Raw genomic sequence first — 26,445 nt, forward strand, 5'->3', positions numbered from 1 at the left:
AGTTTTTATAGCATAAACATTTCTTTGGGAAGTCTCCATTTGATGACTCATTCTTCGGGATTCTTCAGAATACTAGTTTATCAGTATTCCTTAGAAGTTTATCTTTCTCTGGCCAACTTTTTTTTCCCATTACATACAATTACAATTTTAGACTTTCTCCATTTTCCATCAACTTTCCCCTCTTGACCCACACCCGATTTTACTTTGAGCAGATGCCCTTAATTTCTACTTCATAGAGGCACCTCTTTACTACTTGTGCTCCAGATCTCATTTTCTTAGGAACCTTATCTTGCCGATATTTGCATCTCATTTATATCTTTATCTTTTTTCTTTTACTCTTTTTCATTCTCATTAGCATTTAGACATGCATATTTTATGCCACTCTCCTTTGTGGTCTCTGCTTTTCAGTCACAGAGGCTTTCTTTTAATTTTTCTCATGCCCGTTTTCCTTCCTCCTTTAGGTTTTTCTTTATCTTTTTATGCCTGGGAATACTCTTTCTACTTCTCATTAAAACAGATGTTATTTTTTTCCCTCAAATTATATTCTCCCATTTATCAGAAATCATTGAAATAGTTAAATATATTATTAATATTTATCATAAATATAGACTAAAAAATTACATTTTAATTTTGAAGTATTATTGCATTCATGAAATATTACACAATTAAGTAGCTTTATAGGCTCATAACCTAAATAGAGATGTTCAATAAATGAGGAACTTTTTACACACTATTACTTGCATTTACTATTCAACTTCCAAAAAAAATTCAACTGACATTAATTTGGTTTCTCAAAAATGTTAGTGATCTTCTTTTATTGAGTTTGTAGTTGATGGCCATCATTTTCAATATCAGCTAATCGTAAAACTTTATTAAAAGAAAGTGCAATTTCTTTTTTTAGCATTTTTTCCAAAATCAAATTTTTTATTAAATGCGGATAACTTCTCTTTGATTGTTATTGTTTTTTCCTAATTGATTACTTAAATGTACTGTATTCACTTGTAGGTTTTTAAAATTTTTATTAAGTTTATTAGGTGACATTGGTTGATAAAATTATATAGGTTTCAAGTGTACAATTCTATAATACATCATCTGTATATTGCATTGTGTGTTTACCACCCAAAGTCAAATCTCCTTCAGTCACCATATATTAGACCCCCCTCTTTACCCTTTTCTATTGCCCTCCCACCCCTGTTTCCTTCTGGTCACTGCCAAATTGTTGTCTGTGTCTATGAGGTTTTTTTTGTCCTGTTGATTTGTTGTTTTTAGTTTTATATCCCACAAATAATGAAATCAAATGGTTCCTGACTTTTTCCATCTAACTTGTTTCACTTAGCATGATAGCTTTGAGATCCATCCATGTTGTTGCAAATGGCAGTATTTCATCTTTTATTATGTATGGACCACATTGTCTTTATCCAGTCATCTATCGAAAGATGTTTTGGCCACTGTGAACAATGCTACAAATAATATAGGGGTACATATATCTTTACAAATAAATGTTTTCAAGTATTTGGGTAGATACCCAGAAGAAGGATTGTTGGGTCTTATGGTAATGCTATTCTTAATATTTTGAGGTACCTCCATACTGTTTTCCATAGTGGCTGTACCAGTTTACATTCCCATCAGCAGTGAGTGTATGAGGGTTCCTTTTTCCCTACAACATCTCCAACACTTGTTATTACTTTTCTTGTTGATGATAGCCATTCTAATAGGCATTAGATGGTATCTCATTGGGGTTTTGATTTGCATTTCCCTAATAGCTAGTGAGGTTGAGCATCTTTTCATATATCTGTTTGCCATTTGTATGTCTTCTTGGGAGAAGTGTCTATTCAGGTCCTCTGCCCAGTTTTTAATTGGATTTGTTGTTTGTTGTTGTTGTTGTAGTTGAGTTATATGAATTCTCTATATATTTTGGATATTAAGCCCTTCTTAGAGGTGTTATTTACAAACATCTCCATTCGGTTGGTTGCCTTTTAGTTTTATTTAATTTTTATTTTTTAATTACAGTTGATATTCAATATTATATTAGTTCAGGTGTACAGCATAGTAGTTAGACATTTATATAATTTACAGAGTGATCCCTCTAATTAGTCTAGTACCCATCTGGCACCATACAAAGTTATTAAATTATTATTGACTATATTACCTATGCTGTACTCTACATCTCCATGACTGTTTTGTAACTACTAATTTGTACTTCTTAATCCCTTCACCTTTTTTTAATTAATAATAATTTTTTATTTATCAGCTATAATTGACATATAATACTATATTAGTTTCAGATGTACAGCATAGTAATTAGACATCTGTATAACTCACAGAGTGATCACCCTGATAAATCTAATACCCCTCTGACATTACACAGTTGTTACAATATTATTGGTTATATTCCTTACGCTATACTTTCTATCTCCATGACTATTTTCTAACTACCAAATTGTACTTCTTAATCTCTTCCCCCTTTTCACTGACCCCTAACTCCCTTCCTATCACATGACCCTCAAAAATGTTCTCTGTATCTATGAGAGGTTTTTTTTTGTTTATTTTGTTCTTTAGATTCCACATATATGTGTAATCATATGTCATCCTCTATTTGACTTACTGCATTCAGCACAATACCCTCTATGTCCATCATGAAATATCTTTTTCTATCCCATTACTTTTAGTCTGTGTGTCTTTTAATCTGAAGGGAGTCTCTTGTAGGCAGCATATGTAAGGATTTTGTTTTCTTGTTCATTCAGCTATTTGATTGGAGTATTTAATTCTTTTTTCATTTGAAATATTCATTGATAGATATGTAGTTATTGCCATTCTTTATTTAGACTTTTGCTACCTACTTTTTTTCTTCTTCTTAAAGAAGTCCCTCTAACATTTCTTATAATACTGGCTTGGTGGTGATGAACTCCTTTACCTTTTTCTTTTCAGGGAAGCTCTTTATCTGTTCTTCAATTCTAAATGTTAACTTCGCAAGGTAAAGTAATCTTGGTTGTAGGTCCTGGGTTTTCAGCACTTTGAATATTTTGTGCTAAGTCTTTCTGGCCTGTAAAGTTTCTGTTGAGAAATCGGCTGACAATCTTACGGACATTTCCTTGTATGTAACTAATTGCTTTTCTCTTGCTGTTTTTAAGATTCTCTCTTTGAATTTTCCCTTTGACATTTTAATTATGATGTGTCTTATTGTGCGCTTCTTTGGGTTCATCTTCTTTGGGACTCTCTGAACTTACTGGGGTTATATGTCTATTTCCCTTGCCAGGTTAGGGAAGTTTACCATCATTATTTCTTCAAGTAGGTTTTTAATTCCTTGCACTCTCTTTTCTCCTAAATCACAGGAAGTGGCTTGGGTGGGCCCAGAAGTTGGGAGAGGCAGAGTCTCAAGGAATCCCCTAGGTAGAGTGACTTGTGTTATCCAGGTTGATGGAGCCTATGTCTGCAGGCTGGGTGTATGTGTGTGGGGTGTTCAACAAAGGAACAATGGCTTCTGCCTACACCTCTGTCCAGGAGCAGGCAGCCCTTCCAGCCCTTGCCCTGAAGCTTGAGAGCTCAGCATATGTTCCTGTTGCCCCTTAAGCTACTGTTACAGCAGTGGAGCTCAGAGTGAGTCAGTCAGTCAGAGAGTAAGGCTGGGCGTGGGCCCTTTAAGAGGAAGATCTCAGCTTCCCGCAGGCTCTGGTTCAGTCAGCCCCAACCTCTGCTGGTTTTCACAGCCAGAGGTTGTAGGGACTTCTCTTCTTGGCACTGGAACCCTGAGCTGGGGAGCCCAGTGTGCATCCAGGAACCCTCGCTCCTCAGGTGGGTGAGGTGGCTCTGTAGCCAAGATAGCCCTCTTGATTCTCCATCCCGACACTTGGGGACACCAGGCTGTTCTGTGTCTCTGCCCCTCTTACTGTTTTGAGGAGACCTATTATTTGAGGTGACCTGGTTGTAGGGCTTCTCTTCAGCGAGACCTTCGGCAACTCCATGTACTGGTTGCTCTGTAATATTATAATTTTGGTGTAGTCGCTAGAGGAGGCCTGCGCAGCCTCTACCTTCTACGCCATCTTGAATACTCTCCCCTCACCTTTTAGTTTTGATGATTTCTTTTGATGTGTAGAAGCTTTGTAAATAGCTTTGTAGTATTACAAAGTCTCTACTACATGTATTTCAAAATTTCTGTTTTCAAAGACACAAACTAAATGACTACTTAGATACCAAGGAACTGTTGTTTCTTCCTATATAAAAAATATATAACTTCTGACCTCACAAAAGCTGTATTATTTCTATTTGGAAAAGATTACCACTTTCTTTACAAAAACTTTGATAGGCTTGAGGACTTACAGGACATCTCTGGTGAAGCATACCATATCACTCTATTAGGAAAAACCATCTTCAAGTAAGTTGGCAATCTTTGTCACCAACATGGGGCTTCATCTGCAGCTCATCCTTGACTCCTATTTCTTTCTTTCTCTCTCTTTCCTACTGATCTTTAGAATCTTGCACTGACAGAAGCCAGACAAAGAGAACCTTATGGTATTTTCAAGATTGCAGCATATTCCATTACCTCAAGCTCTAACTAGCTTTTAAAAATAGGTGGTAGAGATTTTGATCTGGACAAGTTCCTGCATCACCATAGATACCAGGCCCCCACAGTGAAATGATGACATATTAATTAGAAAGATGGCTTTAACTTGTGAGTTATAAGCTTTTCCAATAAACAAGTGCAGGACTTTCTAGAGGTTTCAGTATTGAGGAAGATGATGTATTTACTTGTCTTCAAAAGCCATCAGGGAGAGGGTCTATGTACTCAGTTCTTTCAGATCTCAGTACCCTGACATAGTCTCTCCTGCAGTAAACGTTGCCAGTGCTAGAAAGTAAACATCCATGAATCTACCTTTTCCTGAAGGCAGAAAAATAAAACCTCCTTGGTCAAGCCCATGGTCTTCATGCTTATCAGTTGTCAGCTAAAAGTACCATAAAAGTATGATCTAGACAGTCTTTCTAAGATGACAGTATAGAATTTAAGTTGAGCAGGTAAATATCTGCAAAGCATACAGTCAGTGATTATGATGTTATGAACCCTTTTTACTTCTGTAGTTAAATTTTCTCAGTTGTTTGTAGTACAGAGATGATACCAATTCAAATGAATTGTGTTGAAGAAGTTAAACATCTTCTTAAGCTTCAAAAAGAACTTTCTGGCAAAGGTGAACACATTGATTCCTTCTGTAGTTAATTATGGTAGTTCAGCATGCAGCAATTCTTTTGTGATCTCTTTCTTCTCCATGGGCCCAACTAACACTAATAATATACTCAATGTCAGTTGATTTTTTAAGCTGAATATCCGCTTTAAGAAGTCTGCCTTTTCTATCTTTAGCTGCTAGGAGTTTTCCTGGCTGGTTTCATGAATTCTAAAACGGGTCTCATAATTTGAATCTACAAAATTTATTTTGTAGATTCAAATTTTGTATGTTTGGTTCTGATGTTTTTGCCACTTATTAGATAAAAAATTCAATAATTTTCAACCCTTGTAGGAACCATTTTCTTGTCCCACAATAAACAATTTGATAGGGGTGGGAGAAATGGATGAAGGGGGTCAAAAGGTACAAATTTCCAGTTGTATAATAAGTCATGAGAATGTAAGGTACAGCATGGTTAATACTGTTTTGCATATTTGAAGTTGCTAAGAATAAATTTTATTTTATTTTTTATTTAAATTTTTTTTCTTAATTAAAATTATTGGGTGATGTTAAGAGAGTAAATTTAAAAAATTCTCATCACAAGAAAAAAAATTTTTATGTATGATGACAGATGTTAACTAGACTTATTGTGTTGACCATTTCACAATATATACAAATATCAAATCATTATACACCTGAAACTAATATAATGTTATATGTTAACTGCACCTGAAAAAAATTTGAAAGGTTGATTATAGTCTTTTCAAGTTACACAGATCTAAAAGTTTCATAGATTCTTTTTTTTTTTACTAGCCTCAATGGATAATTTGCCATCCATCCTCACCACCGATATTTCTGTTTGCTCCTATCACTGTTAGCTTTCCTTATATTTAGTAGAGACCTGGTGTGGGTACATTTACATTGTTAGATAAGTTTTATGACGTGTATAAATAATAATTTTAAAAGTTAGTCTTCTCTAGTTTCTCTTTAAAGATATTTGTTATATAGTAATATATAATAGTAATGTTATTATTATGTACCAGCATAGTATTTTATAACTTTAAAATATATTTTAAACTGGTCATCTGAATATTTTCCCTAAACTTAATCTTACTTGTTTAGCTTGTGCTTACTATTTTACCTTTAAATTTGAATGGAAATTAATTTGAGCTCTTAAAAATTTAACACTCTAAATCAGGGGTTGGCAAAACTATAATCTGTGGGCTGTTTTTGTATGGCCCAGGTGCTAAGAATTGTTTTTACATTTTTAAATGGTTGAACAGACTGAGGAAGAAAATATAACAGAGACCATACGTAGCCTGGAAAACCTAAAATATTTACTATCTTGCCCTTTAAAGAGAAAGTGTGATCTCTATGTTAAATACATAATTATACATTTTTTCTTGGCGGGTGCTTTAATATTTCTTTCCTTCCCTCCTTCCTACCACCTTTTCCTCTTTTGCAGTATTTCAGTTATCGTAGGATATTTCTGTTTGTGTTTTATGCCAAATATAAAGTAGCACTGTTATTCTAGTTTTTATATTATACAGTCATGTTATTTGCTTATCGTCTGATACATTCTCTTGTCATGAACAATCCACATAAACATTGGTTGCTTTGTTCTTTTATTTTATTGCTATTTTACAGTATAGATTCACATCTAACTAACTGTCTGCATTTAGCCTTAGGGTCTTTTGGTATTATTGCTTTACATAGTTTTCCAGTTCACTGAATGGCATTTCATTTTAATTCCGCCCTGTGAGTAATTTTTTCAGTAACTAACTTTTCATTGTATTTCTTACAGAATTCTGTCATTGGTTAAAATTTGGTAATTACTCTTCAATCTATGTGTAATTGTTTTTCTGTTTCTTAAAAATTCTGAACTTTTGTATTTGGATAACTCTTCTTTATATGATTTTACTTAATTTAAACAATCTTACACTGGCTCTTTTTTTTTATAGTAGTAAATACAAAGGATTTTATTTTGTAGTTCAGAAAAAAATGTAGACCCAGGAACTACTTTGGGACACTATAGATTAATTTGCATTTTCCATAGTTTTTTATAACTGAAGTCATACAGTATGTTCTTTCTTGTGTCTGGCTCTATTCATGCAACATAATTATTTTTAGATTGATCCATGTTGTGTGCATTGATAATTTGGCTCTTTTTTATTGCTAATTATTATTTCATTTTATTGAAGTACATTTCTCTGTTCATTTATTAATGAATATTTGGGTTATTTCTAGTTTCGGACTATTGTATATTAAGTTGCTATGAACAGTCAAGTACAAGTTGTTGTGTTAGCATTCGTTTCCCTTTCTCTTGAGTAAATACCTAGCACAAAGAATAGTTGGGTTTTTGCAAAGAATTGTGTTTACTTTTTAAAGAGATTTGCAGTTTTCCAGAGTCATTCCATCATTTTTCATTCCCACATCAGTAGATTAGAGTTCTGATTCCTCCACATCCTCACCAGTTTAATGCTGACAGTTTTGTTTTTGTTTTGTTTTGTTTTTTAAATGAGGGCATAGTAGATTCTCATTGTAGTTTTAATTTGCCTTTTACTAATTGCTGATGTGGCTATGGCTAACATTTCAAATGCTTAATAGTGAAGGGTTTTTGCCCAACATTTCAAGAGTTTTCTTCTTGATTTGTAAGAATTTTTAATGTATTCTGGATATGTCTTTTGTCATATATATGTAAATATTTTCTCCTGTTGTGTGACTTGCCTTTTTTTTTATAATGTTATTGAAGTGCAATTTTTATACAATAATATTCATTTAAGTATATTGTTTGATGAGTTTTAGTAAATTTATACAGTTGTGCAGCCATCTCACAACCCAGTTTTTTTTTTTTAAACTGTTATGACCACAGAACAGTTCTCTCATGCTTGTTTACAGTCAGTCCTTCCTTTCACCCCCCAAACTCAGGCAATCATTGATCTGCTTTCTTTTTCTATAGATTTGATTTTTTCTAAAAAGTTTTATGAATGGAATCATATAACATAATCTTATATATCTAGCTTCTTTCACTGAGCAGTGTTTTATTTAGGTTCATCTATGTTGTTGCATGTATAAGTAGTCTTTTTCATTGCTGAGTAATCTTTCATTCTATGGATACGCTCCCTTTGTTTATATATTGATAGACTGATGGACATTAGATTGGTTACAGTTTTTGGCTATTAAGAATAATGCTTACTTCCCCTGCCCAACATGGCACACTGTCTTTTTGAAGAACAAAGTTTCTAGTTTTGCTAAAGGTCAGTTTGTCTGTTTTTGTTTGCATGTCATGTAAGAAAATTTTGCCTGCTTTAACATTACAAAGCTTTCTTCCTTTGTTTTCTTCAGAAGTTTATAATTTTATCTTTTAAGTTTAATTTTTATGTACAGTGCAAAGTTCATTTTTTTCTATAGAGATGTTCAGTTGTTTGAGCACTTTATGTTGAGAAAAATATTTTTTTCCCCATTAAATTACTTCATTGTAAATTTGTAGTATTTTGCACTTTGAGAATATTTAATTCCTTGTCAAACTTTTCTTAATGGTTTTAACATCAACTGATGACTTTTGCTTAAATCTTTTAATTTTTTTTATCAGATTGGGAAAGAGTGATTTTCAATTTTTATTATTTCTCTATTAACTATGATCCTGTTGTAAAGAATAACTTCACTCATCAACTAAACATTCTTGGTTACCCTGAACTGCAATTCCTTTTTAAAATAATGGATAAACATTTAAATTTTGTACTTTAATTAGCAATTTACAGAGTAATGATTTGATGTAGTAGTCACTTCCAGTGGTAGCAAATAAGGCATGATTTTGTTCTCTTTTTTTCCTTTGTTATTTTGAATATTGTTGTGGACGCAGGTATTTTTATATATTGTTTTTCAATCAGTTTGGTGCTGGGTGAGGCTGCTAGAGTTGTAACAAGCTAGACTATAACAATGACTTAAACAAATAGATGTTAGTCTGGATGTGGGCAGTGCTAACATTGTTCCAGCTATCCATTCTATCATCCTTAGTGTCTTCTTGCTTGTCACGTCATGGTCACAAGACAGCTTTCACACCCCTAGGCCTTATGTTCATATTCAAGGTGTGGGGATGGGGCAATGCCAGCTACCAGCTGTGTACATTGTCACCCCTGGAGAAATTAGGTTTTTACTAATAAGAAAGAAGGGTGTGTGTGGGGGGGAATAACTAGTTATGCTACCATAAATATGTTTGGTTAAGCATGGAATGACTAGAATTATTATATTATATTATTTTATATGAAAAGCCATATTTATATATTTAACTTAAAATTTTATATTAAAAATAAGATTTGAGAGCTTGCCTCTTAATGTTTTATGTTTACTTTCATTGTCCTATGAAGTTCATTTTATTATTTAACACATTTTAGTGTCCTTAAATATTATCTATTATGTAATATGATGAGAATGTTATTCTAAGTATTGACATTATTTAAAAACTATGTTTAATGCCAAACTATGAATTCATGTAGACTAGGCTCTTCAGATTTATTTTGTAAATAAATTTGGAAGTTAAAATAACCTTCTATATTATTCCTTTATTCTCTTCTCCATTTTCTTAAGGTCTCTGTGTGTTATCACTTCTTTTTGTGCAGAACCTTGCTCTTCCAAACCACTTTCATTGTTTTCTCTTCTTTTTTCCCTCTCTCAATTTTTTCCTTGCCTTACTATAAGTCTATTTTTATGCTTCTCTTCAAAAAGGGCTAGAATAAAGTTGATTTCTGATTGATAAGATCATATTGTGCTATTAAATGTCCTGCTGAATTTCTTAATTTCATTTGGGTTATGCACTGCTGACTGTTGATTGTTAACAGGTTCTGAAATAATCGTATTAGGTTAGCCGAGAATTACATATCAAGCATTAATGGGCTGCATGTTACTGAATCAGAAAAGCCACTGGTAAGCTCTGAATCACAACCAAGGTAGCTAATATGATTTTTGCTTTAAATTACATTATTTAATATGATTCTCTCTTCCTTTAGTACATGTAATCTCTCCCATGGAGCTGCATTAAGTTTTCAATGTTTAAAGCGTGTTGTAGCTCCAGAAAAAGTGTCATGTATGTATCACGTTAGTGCATATGCACACAGATGTTATAAATTGCTTTAAATATTTTGTCCCAGTGTATACTTGTTATGTATAAGGTGTTGTGAGTTTATTAATACTACTCTTGATAAATAAAATGTTTGTTTTAAAATTCCTCAATTATTGTGCATGATTAAGGTGCTATGCATTTTATTGTCTTAAAATCTACCCGAAAATCATCCTAATTTTATTAAATATGTATTCCGTTGACTGATTGGTTTAAAGAATTATCTGCTTTTTGGTAAAGATCTGTATTCTTTCTGTGTTATGAAAAATAACTGCTTTTTTTCGAAGAGTTGTCTGTATAGTGAAAGGTACCTGTTCTTTGAATTTTTTCTTAAACTGATTTAGCATCTTTCTCACTATAACCTCTGCATGTTTGGGGAAGCCAAGTGGGAGATATATTGATCATTTCTCCCTCTCTACCCCCACCACCCCCATTTTTTAAATCAAATTCTAGGATTTCTATCTTCTTCTTTTTTTTTTAATTGACTACTAAGCAAACTTTGAGGAAATGCTGTAGTTCTGAAACCTCCTCACTAATAAATTATTTTAGAAGTAAAATTTCCTAATTTCTGTTTGTCTTTCTAGTTAAAATCAGTTGGAATCAACTCAGACTTTATCATAGGGCTTAAAGTTTTGTGAACTGAGTCACTTTGTGGAATGTTGCATGGACTATAACAGCAGAATAAAAAGAATTTAGCTGCTAAAGAATTATTTTGTTAGGGGAAAAAGTGAAATGTGATTCTTAGTCTTTGTGATACAGGATTATACGATCCTTCCAGACTTTTAATATTCATCTACAGTGGAATCCTGGTCTTGTACATTTATGTCATTTCGCATTTTGTTTCCAATTAAATCAAATTCTGCAACTCTTTCCATTTCTAATTTTATTTATGTGAAGCTTTTAAAATACTGTCAAACTTTTAACTTAATGCTTTATTTATGCTCATACAGGTCTTTTCATATTAGCCTATAGCTTTGTAAACACTAGAATATTACTTGCTATTTCTTGGAACAATCTTTACAGTAGTCTACAGATATATCTCTGTTCCATTAGCTCAGTGTCAGCTGTTGCTTTGGATACAGTGTTCCTGTTTTGGCAAGCTTTTTAGGGATCTTAAAAAACTATGCTTTTTTTCTGATTGTATTCTCGTGGGATTTTTTTTTTTTTTTATCCTCTTTGTAATGCAACCAAGACATTGAAAAAGAAAAAAATTACGTTATATTTATTTTCAAAGCAGGAGAAATAATTTTAGTTTAATAAAATGATTGTGCCATATTCTGAAATGCGTTTTAAATGGTAGAAATCTACCTTGATCCACTTATGAAATTATCCTTTTTGCTCTGTTTTATGGTCTTTCATTGCATTTTATATTTATGAAGTTGGGAAATTTCATGGAAGGTTAAGTGATTTGCTGAAGGTCACAGTGCCAATTTGTAGAAAAATTATTCTTAGAATATTGACTGTCTCAATTAAAGAAAAGACATTGTCTAGAACATTGCTGCCTTTTCAGTAGAAGTTTCTTTTTCTAGCATGGTATTTTTCAAATATGTTCAGTCTGTCTGTTTTGAGATCTCTTACAATTGTCTGAGAATATTTGTAAAATTAGTATATTTGGAGAATTTCTGAAGTCAAATGGTAATAGGATGGCCTGTTGCAGAGTATAGAATAGGGAATGAAGATCCCGAGACCTAAAATTGGCCTGCCACTGAGCAGCTCTGGGCCTACTCCCTTGGTTTCCTACCTTAGTTTCCTTAACTGTAAAATGAGCATTGTAATACTTACTCTACTTATATTTTAAGGAAAAATTGGTGGATGTGAAGGCCCTTTTAAATACTGCTGCCAAGGGGAGAAAGCATCTCTATTTAGTATAATGTTTCCACAGATCAGGGTGAGACATTATGATGGATGTAGACCACCAAAGATGCACAGTACCAGGATTGGGTCTGATTTTGTGAAAAGAGCCAGTTCAAAGGTGGTATAAGGAAACATTAAGAGAAGTCCTAGTGCTGATTCTGGAGTGTTAAGAAAATAGGCATACAAATCAGGCAGTTCAAAATGACCAGTGAAGTATTCACATTGTGTTTGTCAGGAATACCTGTGGGATGAGGAAGGGCATCCTTTTAAAGACAGTTTATGATTTTACAGATTTAAACTATGCTAAGGTTGTGATTTGCAGCAGCGAGTGGGGAGCCAGATGAGTGAGGTAAGAAGTTGATTAACTGTTTGCTTGTGAATTAAAACCATCAAGCTTCCCAGAGATCATCACAGTGATCCAGGGTTCTAGGAAGGAGTTTTTTCATGGACAGTTTTCAGGGAGACTTTAAACTTGAGGAAATGTGTATTAGATGCCTCTTGGCAACATTAGTTAACCTGTTTATTTGTGTAGATAATGTAAGTACTGGTTTCCCAACACTAACCTGCCAGTTGGTAGCAGTCATGCTGAAGTTTTATTAGTTCCCAGTAAAATTAAAAATAAGAACAAGATGGTGACTTAATCATAAAGCAATATTCATGCTATGAGTGAAAGAATGTCTCTGATTCTAAGGATTTTACATATATATATATATATTTTGATATTTAACCATTTTTTAAATGAATAATGATAGTTTATCGTGAGTTTTTAAAAATGTCCTTACTTAGCAAAGTAAAAAGATAGGATTTATTGGTCATTCTACTTCCTTATTTTAAATTAAATTTATTGGGGTCACACTGTTTAAAAAAAGCTTTCAAGTATATATAGTTCAATAGTACGTCATATGTATATTGCATCGTATGTTCATCACCTTAAGTTAAATGTCCTTCCATCACCTCGTTTACCCTTATCTACCTGCTCCCCTCCTCTTTCCCTCTAGTAACCTCTAAACTGTTGTCTGTGTCTATGAGGTTTTATTTGTTGCTTTCAGTTTTATGTCACACATATAAGTGAAATCACGTGGTTCTCAACTTTTTCTGTCAGACTTATTTCGGTTAGCATGATTATCTCAAGGTCAATCCATGTTGTCACAAATGGCAGTATTTCATCTTTTATTATGCCTGAGTAATATTCCATTGTATGTATGTGCCACATCGTCTTTATCCAGTTATCTATCGAAGGGCACTTTGGTAGTTTCCATATCTTGACCACTGTAAATAATGCTGCAGTGAACATCAAGGTGCATATATCTTTACGGATAAAGTTTTTCAAATTTTGGGGGTAGATATCCAGAAGAAGGATTGCTGGGTCCTATGGTAATTCTATTGTTAATATTTTGAGGAGGTTCCTGTACCAATTTACATTCATACCACCAGTGTATGAGAGTTCCTTTTCCCCACAGCCCCTCCAAAATTTGTTATTACTTGTCTTGTTGATGATAGCTATTCTAAAAGGTGTGAGGTGGTATCTCATTGGGGTTTTGATTTGCATTTCCCTAATGGCTAATGAAGTTGAACATCTTTTCATATGTCTGTTGGCTGTTTGTATGTCTTCTTGTAGAAATGTCTATTCAGGTCCTCTGCCCATTTTTTAATTGGATTTGTTTTTTTTGTTGTCGAATTATATGAGTTCTTTATATATTTTGGGTATTAGCCCCTATTGGAGGCTATCCTTACCTCCTTTTAAACTTTCCTGCTTAAAGAAAACCAGGCTTTTCTTTAACTGATATTGATGGTTATTTGCAGAAGTTTAAAATTAGACATTTTAACGTTCGAATCTCTACTTTGCCATTTATTCTATGTTGTTATCGTGAACCTTCTGTATGTGTATATATACACATATATATACACACACACACACACATATATATATAAATATACACACACACACACACACACATATATATATATATATGTAATTTGTGACTGGTTTATTTCACAAGATCATATCCTCAGGGATCACCTATGTTGTAGCATGTGACAGGATTTCCTTCCTTGTTAAGTCTGAGTTCTATTCCATTGTACGTATACCACATTTTCTTGATTCGTTTGATGGACACTAGAGTTGCATTGTCCCTAACCCTTTCTTGATATCCTAGGGCTGCTATAACAAATTACCACAAATGAGGTAGTTTAAAACAACATAAATTTATTCTCACAGTTCTAGTGGTTAGAAATTCAAATCAAGGTGTCGTCAGGGCCATGCTCCCTCTGAAGGCTCTAGAGAAGAATTTTTTTCATGCCTCTTTCAGCTTCTAGTGGCTCTAGTCAGTCCTTGAAGTTCCATAGCTTGTAACTATGTCATTCCAATCTCTGCCTCTATTGTCACATGCCCTTTTTCACTATGCGTGTCTCTGTGTGTTCTTCTAAGGACGTAAATCATTGGATTTAGAGCCCACCATACCCTACTGAATTATAACTTCATCTCAACCTAACTAACTATGTCTGCAAAGACCCTGTCTCCAAATAGGGTCACATTCCGAGGTCATAGGCAGACATGAATTTTGTGAGATATCGTTCATCCCACTACATTCTCTAAAATTTAATCAATTTGTAATGCATATAAACCCTTGGCAGCTGAGGCTGCCACCACAAAATACCATAGGCTGTGTGGCTTAAATAACAAATTTTCTCACAGTTGTGGAGGCTGAAAAGTCTAAGATCAAGGCTAGGCAGGTTTCAGTGTCTGATGAGGGCTCTCTTGCAGACAATCGCCTTCATGCTTGTTCTCACATGGCAGAGAGAGGGGGAGAGAGAAAGAAGAGGGCACATGTAAGCTCTCTGGTGGCTCTTCTTTTAGGAGCACTAATGCCATCACAGCAGGGTCCCATCCTCATGACCTCATCTAAACCTAATTAGCTCCCAAAAGCTCCATCTCCTAATATCATCACATTGGTGGGCAGGGCTTCAACTGAATTTGGGAGGAGGAAGACAAAAACATTCAGTTCATAACAACATTCAAAATCAATATATATATTTAACATTAGGTAATATTTTAAGAGTCAATTGTTTTTTTAAATAATGGTATGTAAGTTTGACCATATATATACATACACATAAAACTTGCTTATATTGTCTTGGGAAAAGAGTATATAAGATTCACGTTTATTTAATAGTTTAAACATTCATATTTTATTTGACCTAATATCTTTGCCCCAAAATAAACTATAAAGCATTTTTGAATGGTGTTTTAGGTATTTAAGCAGAGGCCTTATCTGATTTACATTTTTGTCATAATCTTATCTCTTCCATTTCCTATTATTTACTTTAGACTTTAAAATATAATAAGCAGAAAAAATGCATATATCAGAAGAGTGCAGCTCAGTTTTTTCATAGTGAAAAAAAAATGCGTAACTAGCATTCAAACTGAAAAAACTAAACTCTTACCAGTATCCCACAAAGTCTTCCATCTGCCCCCTTTTTATTTAACAAGTTTCCCCAGGTAATTCTTTTATATATACCAAAAGTTTGAGAGCCACTTATAATAGGCACCTAGATTTGTAGCAGGTATTTGTGTAGATCTCTCCTCTATCAGGTATCATATTAGTGGACTTAGTTTCCACAGTGTGCTCTCATTCGCATCTTTTACTGTTTCTCCACTTGGAGCAGTTTTTCTTTTGCTTTCCAATTCCTTCTGTAAATCTTCCACACCTCCACTCCCAACACCTTCCATGGCAGCTGCATTTCAGTTCTTAACGAAGATTCCTTCCTGTAAGCAGCATTGACTCCTTCATCCCTTTTTCCCCTCACGAGTTCTGAGTTAATTGCCCCTCCTATGTGTTTTCATTAAACCCTCCATTTCTCCTCTTATTTATCATAGTACGTTCTAATTGCTGCTTTTCATGTCTTTATCTCTAATCATACCATTAATATTGAAAAGTCAGACAGTGTAGTATTTGCTTCATTTTAATTTTATCCCCAGTACCTTGCACAGTGTTAGTGGATGATATACATTAAGTGATAGTAACATCATTATGTTTTAGTATTGAAAAAGGTTCTAGAGTTCATCTGGCTTAGCCTCCTCATTTTACAGATGAGAGAACTAAAAGCCTGCAATTTATTATTTAAAAGGACTGAGAAAAAGTCAGGGGTCAAACTATATAGTATTTGACTGTGATGAGAGAGAATGGTGGGGGAAAGGCCACTAATGTTCAGTATATTTAAGAGACATTCTTCACTTTAATCATAGCTAGACACAATTATTTCATTTCCAGTTTTTCTAATGTTCCAATTTCAGCTCTGGCTAGAATATTTTATCATACCATTTTTATTCTCTTACTCTCACTGATTCTGTTCTTTTTTTACCCCCTTTGTGGTTTATAGTTTCCAGCACCCCTATTTTTATTATTATTACTTCACTTTAGCTTGTTATACAGGCTAGGTTCCTATGGTTATCCATTTCAAAAATATTCTCATTTCCAACCAAGAATTCCCCGTTGGCATCTTAGATTCAACATGTCTAACAGCTAAGTACTTCATTAACAACAGCCTTTTTATTCTCCCATCCCTGCCTCTCTCCCACCTACTTGTCCAGCGATCTTCTGGTTTTCCTTTTTCTTTTTCCATCTTCTCAAGCTCCATATTTGAAGCTTCCCAGATATGGTAGATTCTTTCCAATCTCTTGGCCATTGTAGGTCAGTCAGCATTCATTTTTTTTTTCAGTGTTTCAAAATCCCTCCAACCCTCACCCTGAAGCCACACAACTGTCTCTCCCCATACATCGCTGGTACCTCCTGAGTCACTGTCCCTCCTGAGTCGCTGTCCCTTCACCAAAGCCCAGGTGCTATGGTAAAGATGAATTTAAAAAATAATTGTAACACCACTCACAAAAATTAACTCAAACTGAATTAAAGACTTAAATGTAAGACCTGAAACCATGAAAGTCCTAAAAGAAAACATAAGGATAAAGCTCCTTGACATGGATCTTGATAATGATTTTTTAGGTATGACTCCTAAAGCACAAGCAACAAAATTAAATATAACAAGTGGGGCTACATCAAATTAAAAAACTTCTGCAAAACAAATGAAACCAGCAACAAAATGAAAAGACAGCCTATGGAATGGGAAGAAATATTTGCCAACCATATATCTGATAAGGGGTTAATATCCAAAATATATAAAGAACTCATATAACTCAATAGCAATAAACCAAATTACCCAATTAAAAAATGGTAAAAGGATGTGAATAGACATTTCTCCAAAGTATATAGTACATGAAAGACCAACAGATGCATGAAAAAATGTTCAGCGTTACTAGTCACTAGGAAAACGCAAATTAAAACCCCATGAGATATCACCTCGCACCTGTTAGAATGGCCAACATCAGAAAGATAAGAGGTAACAAATGCTGATGTGGATGTGGAGAAAAGGGAAACTTCACACATTGTTGGTGGGATTGTAAATTAGTACAGCCACTATGGAAAGCAGCCACCAGGATCCTCAAAAAATTAAAAAGAAAACTACTGTATTATCCAGCAATTCTACTTCTGGGAATATATCCAGAGGAAATAAAAACACTAACTAAAAAAGATATCTGCACCCCCATGTTCATAGCTGCTGCTTCTTTCTTCTTCCTCCTTCCTCCTCCTTCCTCCTTCCCCCTTCCCCTTCCTCCTCCTCCTCCTCCTCCTCCTCCTCTCCAGGTTAGAGAAATTTTCCATCATTATTTCTTCAAATAGCTCTTCAACGTCTTGTTTTCCTTCAGGTGCTCCTATGACATGGATATTTTTACCTTTAATAGTGTTTCATAGGCTCCTTAAATTATCATTATAGTCTTGGCTTCTTTTTTCTTGCCATTCTGGTTGAGTGATCTTGTCTTTCCCATCCTCTATGTAGGTCATCCGATCTTCTTTTTTATCCACTCTGTTTATTCCATTTAATATACTTCTCATCTTGGATAATGTGTTCTTCATTTCTGACTGGTTCCCTTTTATAATTTCCATTTCCCTTTTTCTGTTTTTTATCTTTGTTGAAGTTCTCACTAAATTTATATACACTTCCCCTAAGTTAATCGAGCATCTTTATAAGCAGTGTTTTGAACTCTGCATCTGTTAGATTACTTGACTCCATTATTCCTGGATCTCTGTTCTGTTCTCTCATATGGTTTTTTGCTTCTTTGTCTTCCCATTTTGGCTGCCTTTCTGTGCCTGTTTCTATGTACTAAGCAAAGCTCCTAAGTCTTCTGGTCTTATTAGTGTGGCTTTGTATAGTAGGTGTCCAGTGGCACAGTCCTGAGAGAGATTCAGCTGCAGACCAAGCTTAGCTTCAACCTGTGCCCATTCAGGGCCACCTGTTAAGATTCAGAAAGCAATCCACAGATGCTATAGTTATAGTTGCCTCAAAAGGCCCCACCAGAAACCACGGCCAGCTTCTACCAGTGTGAGTCTAGGCACTGTTCATCAAGGAGCGCCTGACTCACTGAGGATACACCTGAATATGGCTTAGGTGGGGCCACGAGTTGGGGGAGGTGGAATTTCAGGGAATCCTCTGGGTGGAGCGACTTCTGTTATCCAGTTTGATGACATCACAGCAATGGCATCTCCGAGTCTGTGCACTAAGAATGGGGAGGGCTCAACAGAGGAACAGTGGATACCTCTGGCACTTCTGTACAGAGCGATTCTTGCTTTGGCCCTACTCCGACAACTCAGTGTTTCCCTGTAAGTCCTTGGTGCCCCCTGTGCAGCTGAATCACACTGGTGCTCACAGGAAGCAGGTCTGTCACTATCAAAACCTGCTTGCGGACACAGCCCCTTTAAGAGGCATCTACATCTGCCGGCTGCCACTGCCACTGCCACTGCCGCAACCTCTGTCCCACTCAGCCACTCAGGACCGGGCAACCTCACGTCCTCGCCCTGTCCTACCTCCTGCCTTTGCAGAGTGGTTTCTTATATTTCTCCTTAGTTGTATGGCTTGGTCATCTAATTCCCAGGTGATTTTTCCTTGCTCTTTGCTCCTTGTTTCTGTCACAACTTTGATTTGGTCACCAGCGGGATGAATAGAGCCTCTGTCATCTGGTAGGTACAGCAATGTAATCCTCATCATATAATCAATAAGCAACCTGAAAAATTGCACCTTCCCTGTGTGAAAGAAAAAGCTTGTGCTTTCAGCCTTTTTTTTTTTTTTTGAATGATATTGAGACTTCCTCCTGAACTGCCCAAAGCCAATCATTTCTGAGATACAGCTATGCTTGTGCACTTTAGACTACTAAAGTCCAGCCTCAGGGCTGAAAGTAATGGATCCAGAGACTCAGAATCTTCAAGAACATATCTGTACGGCTCCTCTATCACTGGCACAAAAGTCATTGAGCCAGAAAGTTGAAACTACGTTGAATGATAGGCACAGTATTCCTAAATAAAATCGAGTGCTGGAGCTGCACCAGAGCTTGTTACCCCTCCCGCTTCTCCCCTCCTTCGCTTACGTCACCCCGGAGTGCCGGCAACATTGGGACAACACTGTTAATGGTACTCCAGTTATGTCCCTGGTGCCCTCAAGCTGCTACCATAGCTCTGGAACTCAGAATGAATGAGTCCATCAGCAAGTTCCTTTGTGCATGGGCCATTTAAGAGGAATGCCTGGGACTTCAGCTTCATCTCTCTCACTGAGCCACAATCTCTGGTGATTTTCACAGCCAGAAATTATTGGGACATCTCCTCCCAGCACTGAAACCCTGGGCTATGGAGCCTGGTATAGGGCTGGGATCTCTTGCTCCTCTGGGTGGATCTGAGACATTCTTCCCGATTTTTAGCCACCACACATGGGTGTGGAACCAGTTCGTTCTGCATCTCAGCCCCTTCTACCAGTCTCAAATTGGCTTCTTCTCTATGACTTTAGAGACTTCTGTTCAGCTAGACTTCAGGCAATTTGCAATGACAGTTGTTCTGTATTTTAATGGTAATTTTGATTGGTCTTGAGAGGAGGCAAGCATAGCATTTACCTAATTTGTCTTCTTTACCAGAAATTCCATGATAGCATTATTTAAAATATGTTAAAAAATGGAAATAACTCAAATATACATCAACAGTGGGATGGATAAATAAACTAAGGTAAGTTTCTACACTGGGATAGTCTATAGCACTGAAAATGAATCAGCTACTGCCATATACAACAACATGGATGAATTTGACAAATAAGATATTGACTAAAAGGAGCCATACACGATACTTACTTTATCGTTCCATTTACACAAAATTCAAAAACAGGCAAAAGTAATCATTGATGTTAGAAGTTATGATAGTGACAATATTTGGAGAGATGTACTTAAGGAAGCCACACAAGATTCAGAGGTACTTATAATATTTAGTTTCACAGTCTAGGTGGTAATTATGTAGATGTGTTCACTTTGTGATAATTTCTAAATCTGTGCTTACATAATTTGCATACTCCTTTATGCATATGAAATTTTTATTTCAAATAATCATTATTTTGTAGTTTGCCAACTAACAAATTATATATTTATATCAAGCGATAAATGTATATAACTGCCATTAATTGAAAAAATGGTCATGTTAATTGGCAAGCTTAAAATTACATTCAGAATTATAAGTATTGTAAGTTATAAATATTACTATATTAGACGATTCTTTAATAATGAGCTATATGTTTCCATTTTGAAAAGTTTTTAGAAGTTAATAATTTTTAGACTTTAAACGTTTTTCAATTAACATACACATATAGCTTACAGCATACATTCAGCTATTATCACTGAAACATTACTGTATGTTGAGAAGCTGTGCTTTTCAGATCCTTTGAAGATAGTAAAGGCAATAAGTATAATTTTATAGTATATATCAGTATTCAAGTTTTATAAGCTGAAAATATTATTTGAAGTTAGGTAATGCTTTCTTGGATTATATAGACACTTAAATAGTGATAAGGGAAATTCCTTTACAGCTGCCTAATTTTAATTCTTGGTTTCTACTAAAAAATAAAAAAATATCACTCTGGATGGAATGGAACTAACAACAAAAGCAAAGCACTCTAGCACATATTTTCACTCAATAATTTCATATGAAATACCTTATTTTCTCCCTTTTTCTTTGGCAGTATGTTAAATTCTATTATAACCATATTAAATTAAGCTTTTAAAATTAAAATATAATTTAAAACAATGTTCATTCATTTTTCTTTTCTTGTTTAATTAAAAAAATTCCAAAATGGGTATTGTTATTCATCAACCATGTTTCCTGATGTTTTCTTTAAGCTGACTTTACTTTGCTTCTGTGTCTGTGCATCTGCAGTATCTACTATTACTAACGTCAGTAGAATTCAGAAATAACCTTTTGTCTTATTTATAAACTTAATAGTCAAGAAAATACGTTAAAGAAATCATTTAACTTTTTAACTACATACCTCTAATAACACTGAATCATAAATGAAAGAGGAATTTCAACTATTTGGGCCTGGAAATATATGTTAGTGTACTAGATTCTGCCTTGATAATTTTAGTCATCTACTTAGTGACAAATTTAATATTCTATTTATATCACTGTAGTTTTAATCTTCTCTTAGGTAGTGTTTCTACTACTTTATCAACTTTATCACCTACCTCCGAGTCACTCTGCTCCAGCCACCATCACAGCTTTCTTGCTGTTTCACCATAGCTACTAAGCACATTTCTACCTCAGCACTTTTGTTGATACCTCTACTCAGATCTGCATTTCCCTGTGTTCTCCCTAGATGCCTTCCATTGCATGCAGATCTGTCTAAATATCACCTCACAGATGCATCTGCTAACTCCTCTCTATAATAATTCCCATTATTCTCTATTCTCTTCATATTTTCTGCTTCATTTTTATAGCATTTATCATAACTTGATATTCCGTTAGGTTTACTTTTTATATATTTCTTAGTAAATATAAGCTTCATAAGGATAGGGAGTTAATTGGTGTTGTATACTACTGTATTTTCAGCACCTACAACCAAAACTGACATATAGTAAGCACTGTATAAATATTTGTAGTTAGAATGAATAAATAAAATATAATAGAAAGGAAGTATGAGTCTTCATGGTCAGAGCTCTGTTACCTATGCAGAATTCACTTATTTATCTCTAAACAAATGTTGGAACGTTGTTAGTTCCAGCATGGCTCTCTCCATAGGGATTGATGGTGGATTTTAAATAAGCTCTAATAATATAACAGATTTTTTATCTTATTCTTTATCCTTTAAAGGAGGAGGAAAAGGGAAAGGGGGAAAATTATGTGTTTAGTTTTTAATTTTTTCTTCTATCAAATAATGACTAAAGAATATTTGTTCCAAATGCATTGTCTTTGTTCTTGTCTGTAGTAATTTATAAATAACTGTCGTAACTGCTCAAGTACCAAGTAACTACTCAAGTACCAGTAAAAGTTGTAAATTTATATTGGTTCTGTTTTCCTGTTTATATCTATTCTCATCCTACCCACCCCCCCTTTTTTTTTTTTTTTAAAGAATCCAACCCAAGTCGGAACAGCTCTTCAGGTTTTCCATAATCTTGGAACTTTGAAGAATACTATTACCAGTGTCGTGGATGGATATTGTGCTGCTTTGGAAGAAAGCATCAGTAGTGCATTAGATATCAAAGTTTTGACTCAACCTTCCCAGTCAGCTGTGAGAGGTATGGATTTGATTTATATTTAGCTTCTTTATTTATTTATAACTGAGAAGTTCTTTGAATAGTATGTGAAACAGTCAAGTTTCAAAGCAATTTAATGACTCATTTTTTAGTAGACAAAATGAGAGAAGAGATTATGTTTCAGAATTTATTTATAACATTTTTGTCTAATCAGTGAATTGAACCGGCCAATTGGTATATTCAGAACTTCTAGATAAAATTCTATAAACTGTAGCTTCATTTAGTTCAGAGGAAACAGATGCAAGGGAAAAAAAGGAACATATTTTTTTCCATAAAATCCTTATCCTCACATGTACTTCTTATTGAGACAGAAGATTTTTTTTTTTTTAAGGAAATGCCATCTCTACCCTAACTTTCTTGGGCTTTTTCTTATGATAATTCTGGTATTCAGAAGCAATAACGGCTACTTGTGAAGATAGAAATTGATAAAACCTTTGGGAACATAACAGCTATAGCAAAATCTAAAGAAAACTACTAAAGAAAGGTAGGATTCAAGGTGGAGAGGAGTAGCCCTTCATTAGCAGTCTGCAGCCATTTTCCTGCCAAGACACACCTGATGATGACTACCATATATAACACACTTCATAGATGGGAAAGACTTCATGTTATGTGTACCTCTCACTCATCAAAGCAACCCCTACTGTACATTTCTCTCCTTACATTCTTTCTTCTCTGCTTTTAGTATAAATAAACTGAATGTGCTGCTAGAAAAGACCAAGTACTCCACTTTTGCATTAGATCACATTAGTCAAGACCATTACTTTAGCAGATCCCTTCTTTCTGCCACTTCATCAGTTTTTCATTTTTCTGTGTCTTTCCAATCACATATAATCATGCTAGTGTATCTTCTTCTGCTTAAAGACAACCAAACAAATCTATCTTGACTCTATTTCTTCAGCTTTATTACCCATTTTATTTCTTCTGACTACAGAAAAATTCTCTAAAGTGTTGTCTATATGTACTGTCTCCAGTTTTTTTCTTCCCATTTTTCTCTTGAAGGTACTAATCATCATAGAGTTATCCTGAGGAATAAATGAAATAACACTTGTATAGAATTAATAACAGAATTATCAATACATGGGTAAATACTAAAAAATTATTTGCAGCCATTATTATTTTTACATTTGCTATATATATAACCTTATAACACAGGATATATTTCATTCATAAATAAGTTGCTCTAGATAAAAAGAGATAAAAGAATCTTAGATCTTAAATGGATTTTTAAAGGTTAGCACTAGCCTCTGATTAGATCTGTATTAAGACTATTCTAGGAGAGTTTTAAACAGAAATTGCTAAAGGAGATTTCACTCTCAATTTTTCTCAATTATTCTCAGAAAGTTTGACCTAATGTTTAAATTTCCAGGAGAAGTTTAATCTCATCTCTCTTGTGTTGTCAAAAATAGGGAGAAAAATGAAAGCAATTATTCATATGCTGTCAATCCTAATGTATGCCCTCTTATTGAAAGAATAGTTTTAAAGCTTTATTATCATCTGTTGAGTAAATACCATGATTTAATGTAGTAATTGTAAGCATCAATTCTTTGTTATTTTTTAAAAGAATAATCACTATTATATTTATTTTTTACGTGTTATATTGGCAGTATTAGTGTTAATTTCCTGATATTGATACTACGTAGTAGAATGTCCTTGTGTGTTGAAAATACACATTAGAGTAGTTAAGGGTGATGAGGCATCACGTAGGTAACTTATTCAGGAATAATTCAGAGAAAACAATTTCTTTTACTATGCTTTCAAAATTTTATATGTTTAAGATTGTTTCAAAATAAATATAAAACATTAGTGCAGTCTTAAGGGGAAAATGTTACCTATGAAATATTTAAAAGTTTGTAATTCAATAAGAAAGAAAGAGATAAACAACTCAGTTGAAAAAAAATAGATAAAAGACTGAGTAGGCCATTCAAAGCAGAATACATCCATTAAATGTGAAAAGATGTTCAGTCTCTTTTTGGAGGATGAACTAGTTATTAGAGAAACACAAACAAGGTACTGTTTCTCAATCATGAGATTGGCAAAACCTAAGCAAGAACTAAGTGTTGAATGAGAGCAGAAATTCTGGTACTCTGATTGTAGGAGGATAAAAGATTCAATTGCTTTATTCAATTTTATCAAATTATAATATGAAAAATATACATATTTTATGATCTTATAATTTCTCTTATAAGATCATACCCTAGAAACACTCTGGCATGTATGTATAAAAATTTTTATTGCACAATTGTTTATAATAATGGCAGAGTGAAAACAACCTATCCTTCAATGGAAAAATGAATAAACTATTAAGTAGACTAATATATAATGTTTAAATTAATAAACTTACAAATACAGATAATTCTAAAAAGTATTACATGGAAAAGCTAGTTGCAGAAGGATGCATACAGTATGATACTATATTTAAAACATAAGAACATGAGAACATAAGAACATGTAATAAAGATATTAACATGCATTGTAATAATAATGATAAATTCAAAATATTAGTTTTGGAGAGAGAGCAGGGAAAATCGGACCAGGAAGGGAGGGGGTATATAAGGAACTTTATTTATTTTTTAATCCTTTAAAAAATTTATTTTTTAAGACTATTGTTTTTTTAGAGCAGTTTTAGGTTCACAGTAAAATTAAGAGGAAGGTACAGAGATTTCCCATATACCCCTGCCTTCACACATGCGTAGTCTTTCCTATTATCAACATCTCCTACCAGAATGGAACATTTGTCACCGGTGACGAAATAGCATTGCCACATCATTATCACCCAAACTCCATTGTTTTGTGTGATAATGCACTCTTGGTGGTGTGCATTCTGAGTTTGGACAAATGTATAATGACTTACCTCCCTTAATATATCATACAAAGTATATTCACTGCCCTAACATCCCCTGTACTCTGCCTCTTTATCTCCACTGCTTCCAACTCTAGTAACCACTGACCTTTTCATTGTCTCAATAGTTTTGCCTTTTCCAGTATGTGGTGTGATTGGAATTATATAGTACATATTCTTTTCAGATTGGCTTCTTTAACTTAGTAATATGCACTTAATGTCCTTCATGTCTTTTCATAGCTTGATAGCTCTTTTTTTTTTAGTGCTGATTATTTTCATTGTGCGAATGTACCACAGTTTATTTATACATCTACCTTCTGAAGGACATCTTAGTTGCTTCCAACTTTTGCAATTATGAAAAAAGGGTACTATAAACATCCATGTTAGGTTTTTGGGTGGACATAAGGTTTCAACTTGAGTATTTGAGTAAATACCAAGGAGCAGAATTGTTGGATTTTCTAGTTAGAGTATATTTAGTGTGGTAAGAAACCACGAAATGGTCTACCAAAGTGACTGTATCATTTTGCATTCCCATCAGCAGTGAATGAGGGTTTCTATTGCCCCACATCCTTGGCAGCATTTGATGTTGTCATTTCCAAATTTTGACCATTCTAATAGCTGTGCAGTGGTATCTTATGTTTTAATTTACATTTCCATGATGAGGTATGATATGGAGCATCTTTTCATATGCTTATCTGTTGTGCGTGTGTGTGTGTATATTATTATCTTTTGGTGAGGGAAGTGTCTAATGGGATTTTTAGTTCACTTTTTAATCAGGTTGTTTTCTCATTGTTGAGTTTTAAGAGTTCTTCAG

General features: G+C 34.2%; 1 protein-coding gene across 2 annotated transcripts in view; it reads left to right on the forward strand.

Moving 5' to 3' along the window:
* The window catches only part of COG5 (component of oligomeric golgi complex 5), a 290,537-nt gene that overhangs the window by 137,743 nt on the left and 126,349 nt on the right, over positions 1-26,445 (forward strand). For both annotated transcript variants that reach the window (XM_011372500.2, XM_011372499.2), the window contains exon 8: positions 22,609-22,774. In XM_011372500.2, the coding sequence (XP_011370802.1) occupies positions 22,609-22,774 (166 nt within the window). The remainder of the gene's footprint in view (positions 1-22,608; positions 22,775-26,445) is intronic.

This window comes from Pteropus vampyrus, unplaced genomic scaffold (assembly GCF_000151845.1).
Source record: "Pteropus vampyrus isolate Shadow unplaced genomic scaffold, Pvam_2.0 Scaffold208, whole genome shotgun sequence".
Taxonomy (NCBI): domain Eukaryota; kingdom Metazoa; phylum Chordata; class Mammalia; order Chiroptera; family Pteropodidae; genus Pteropus; species Pteropus vampyrus.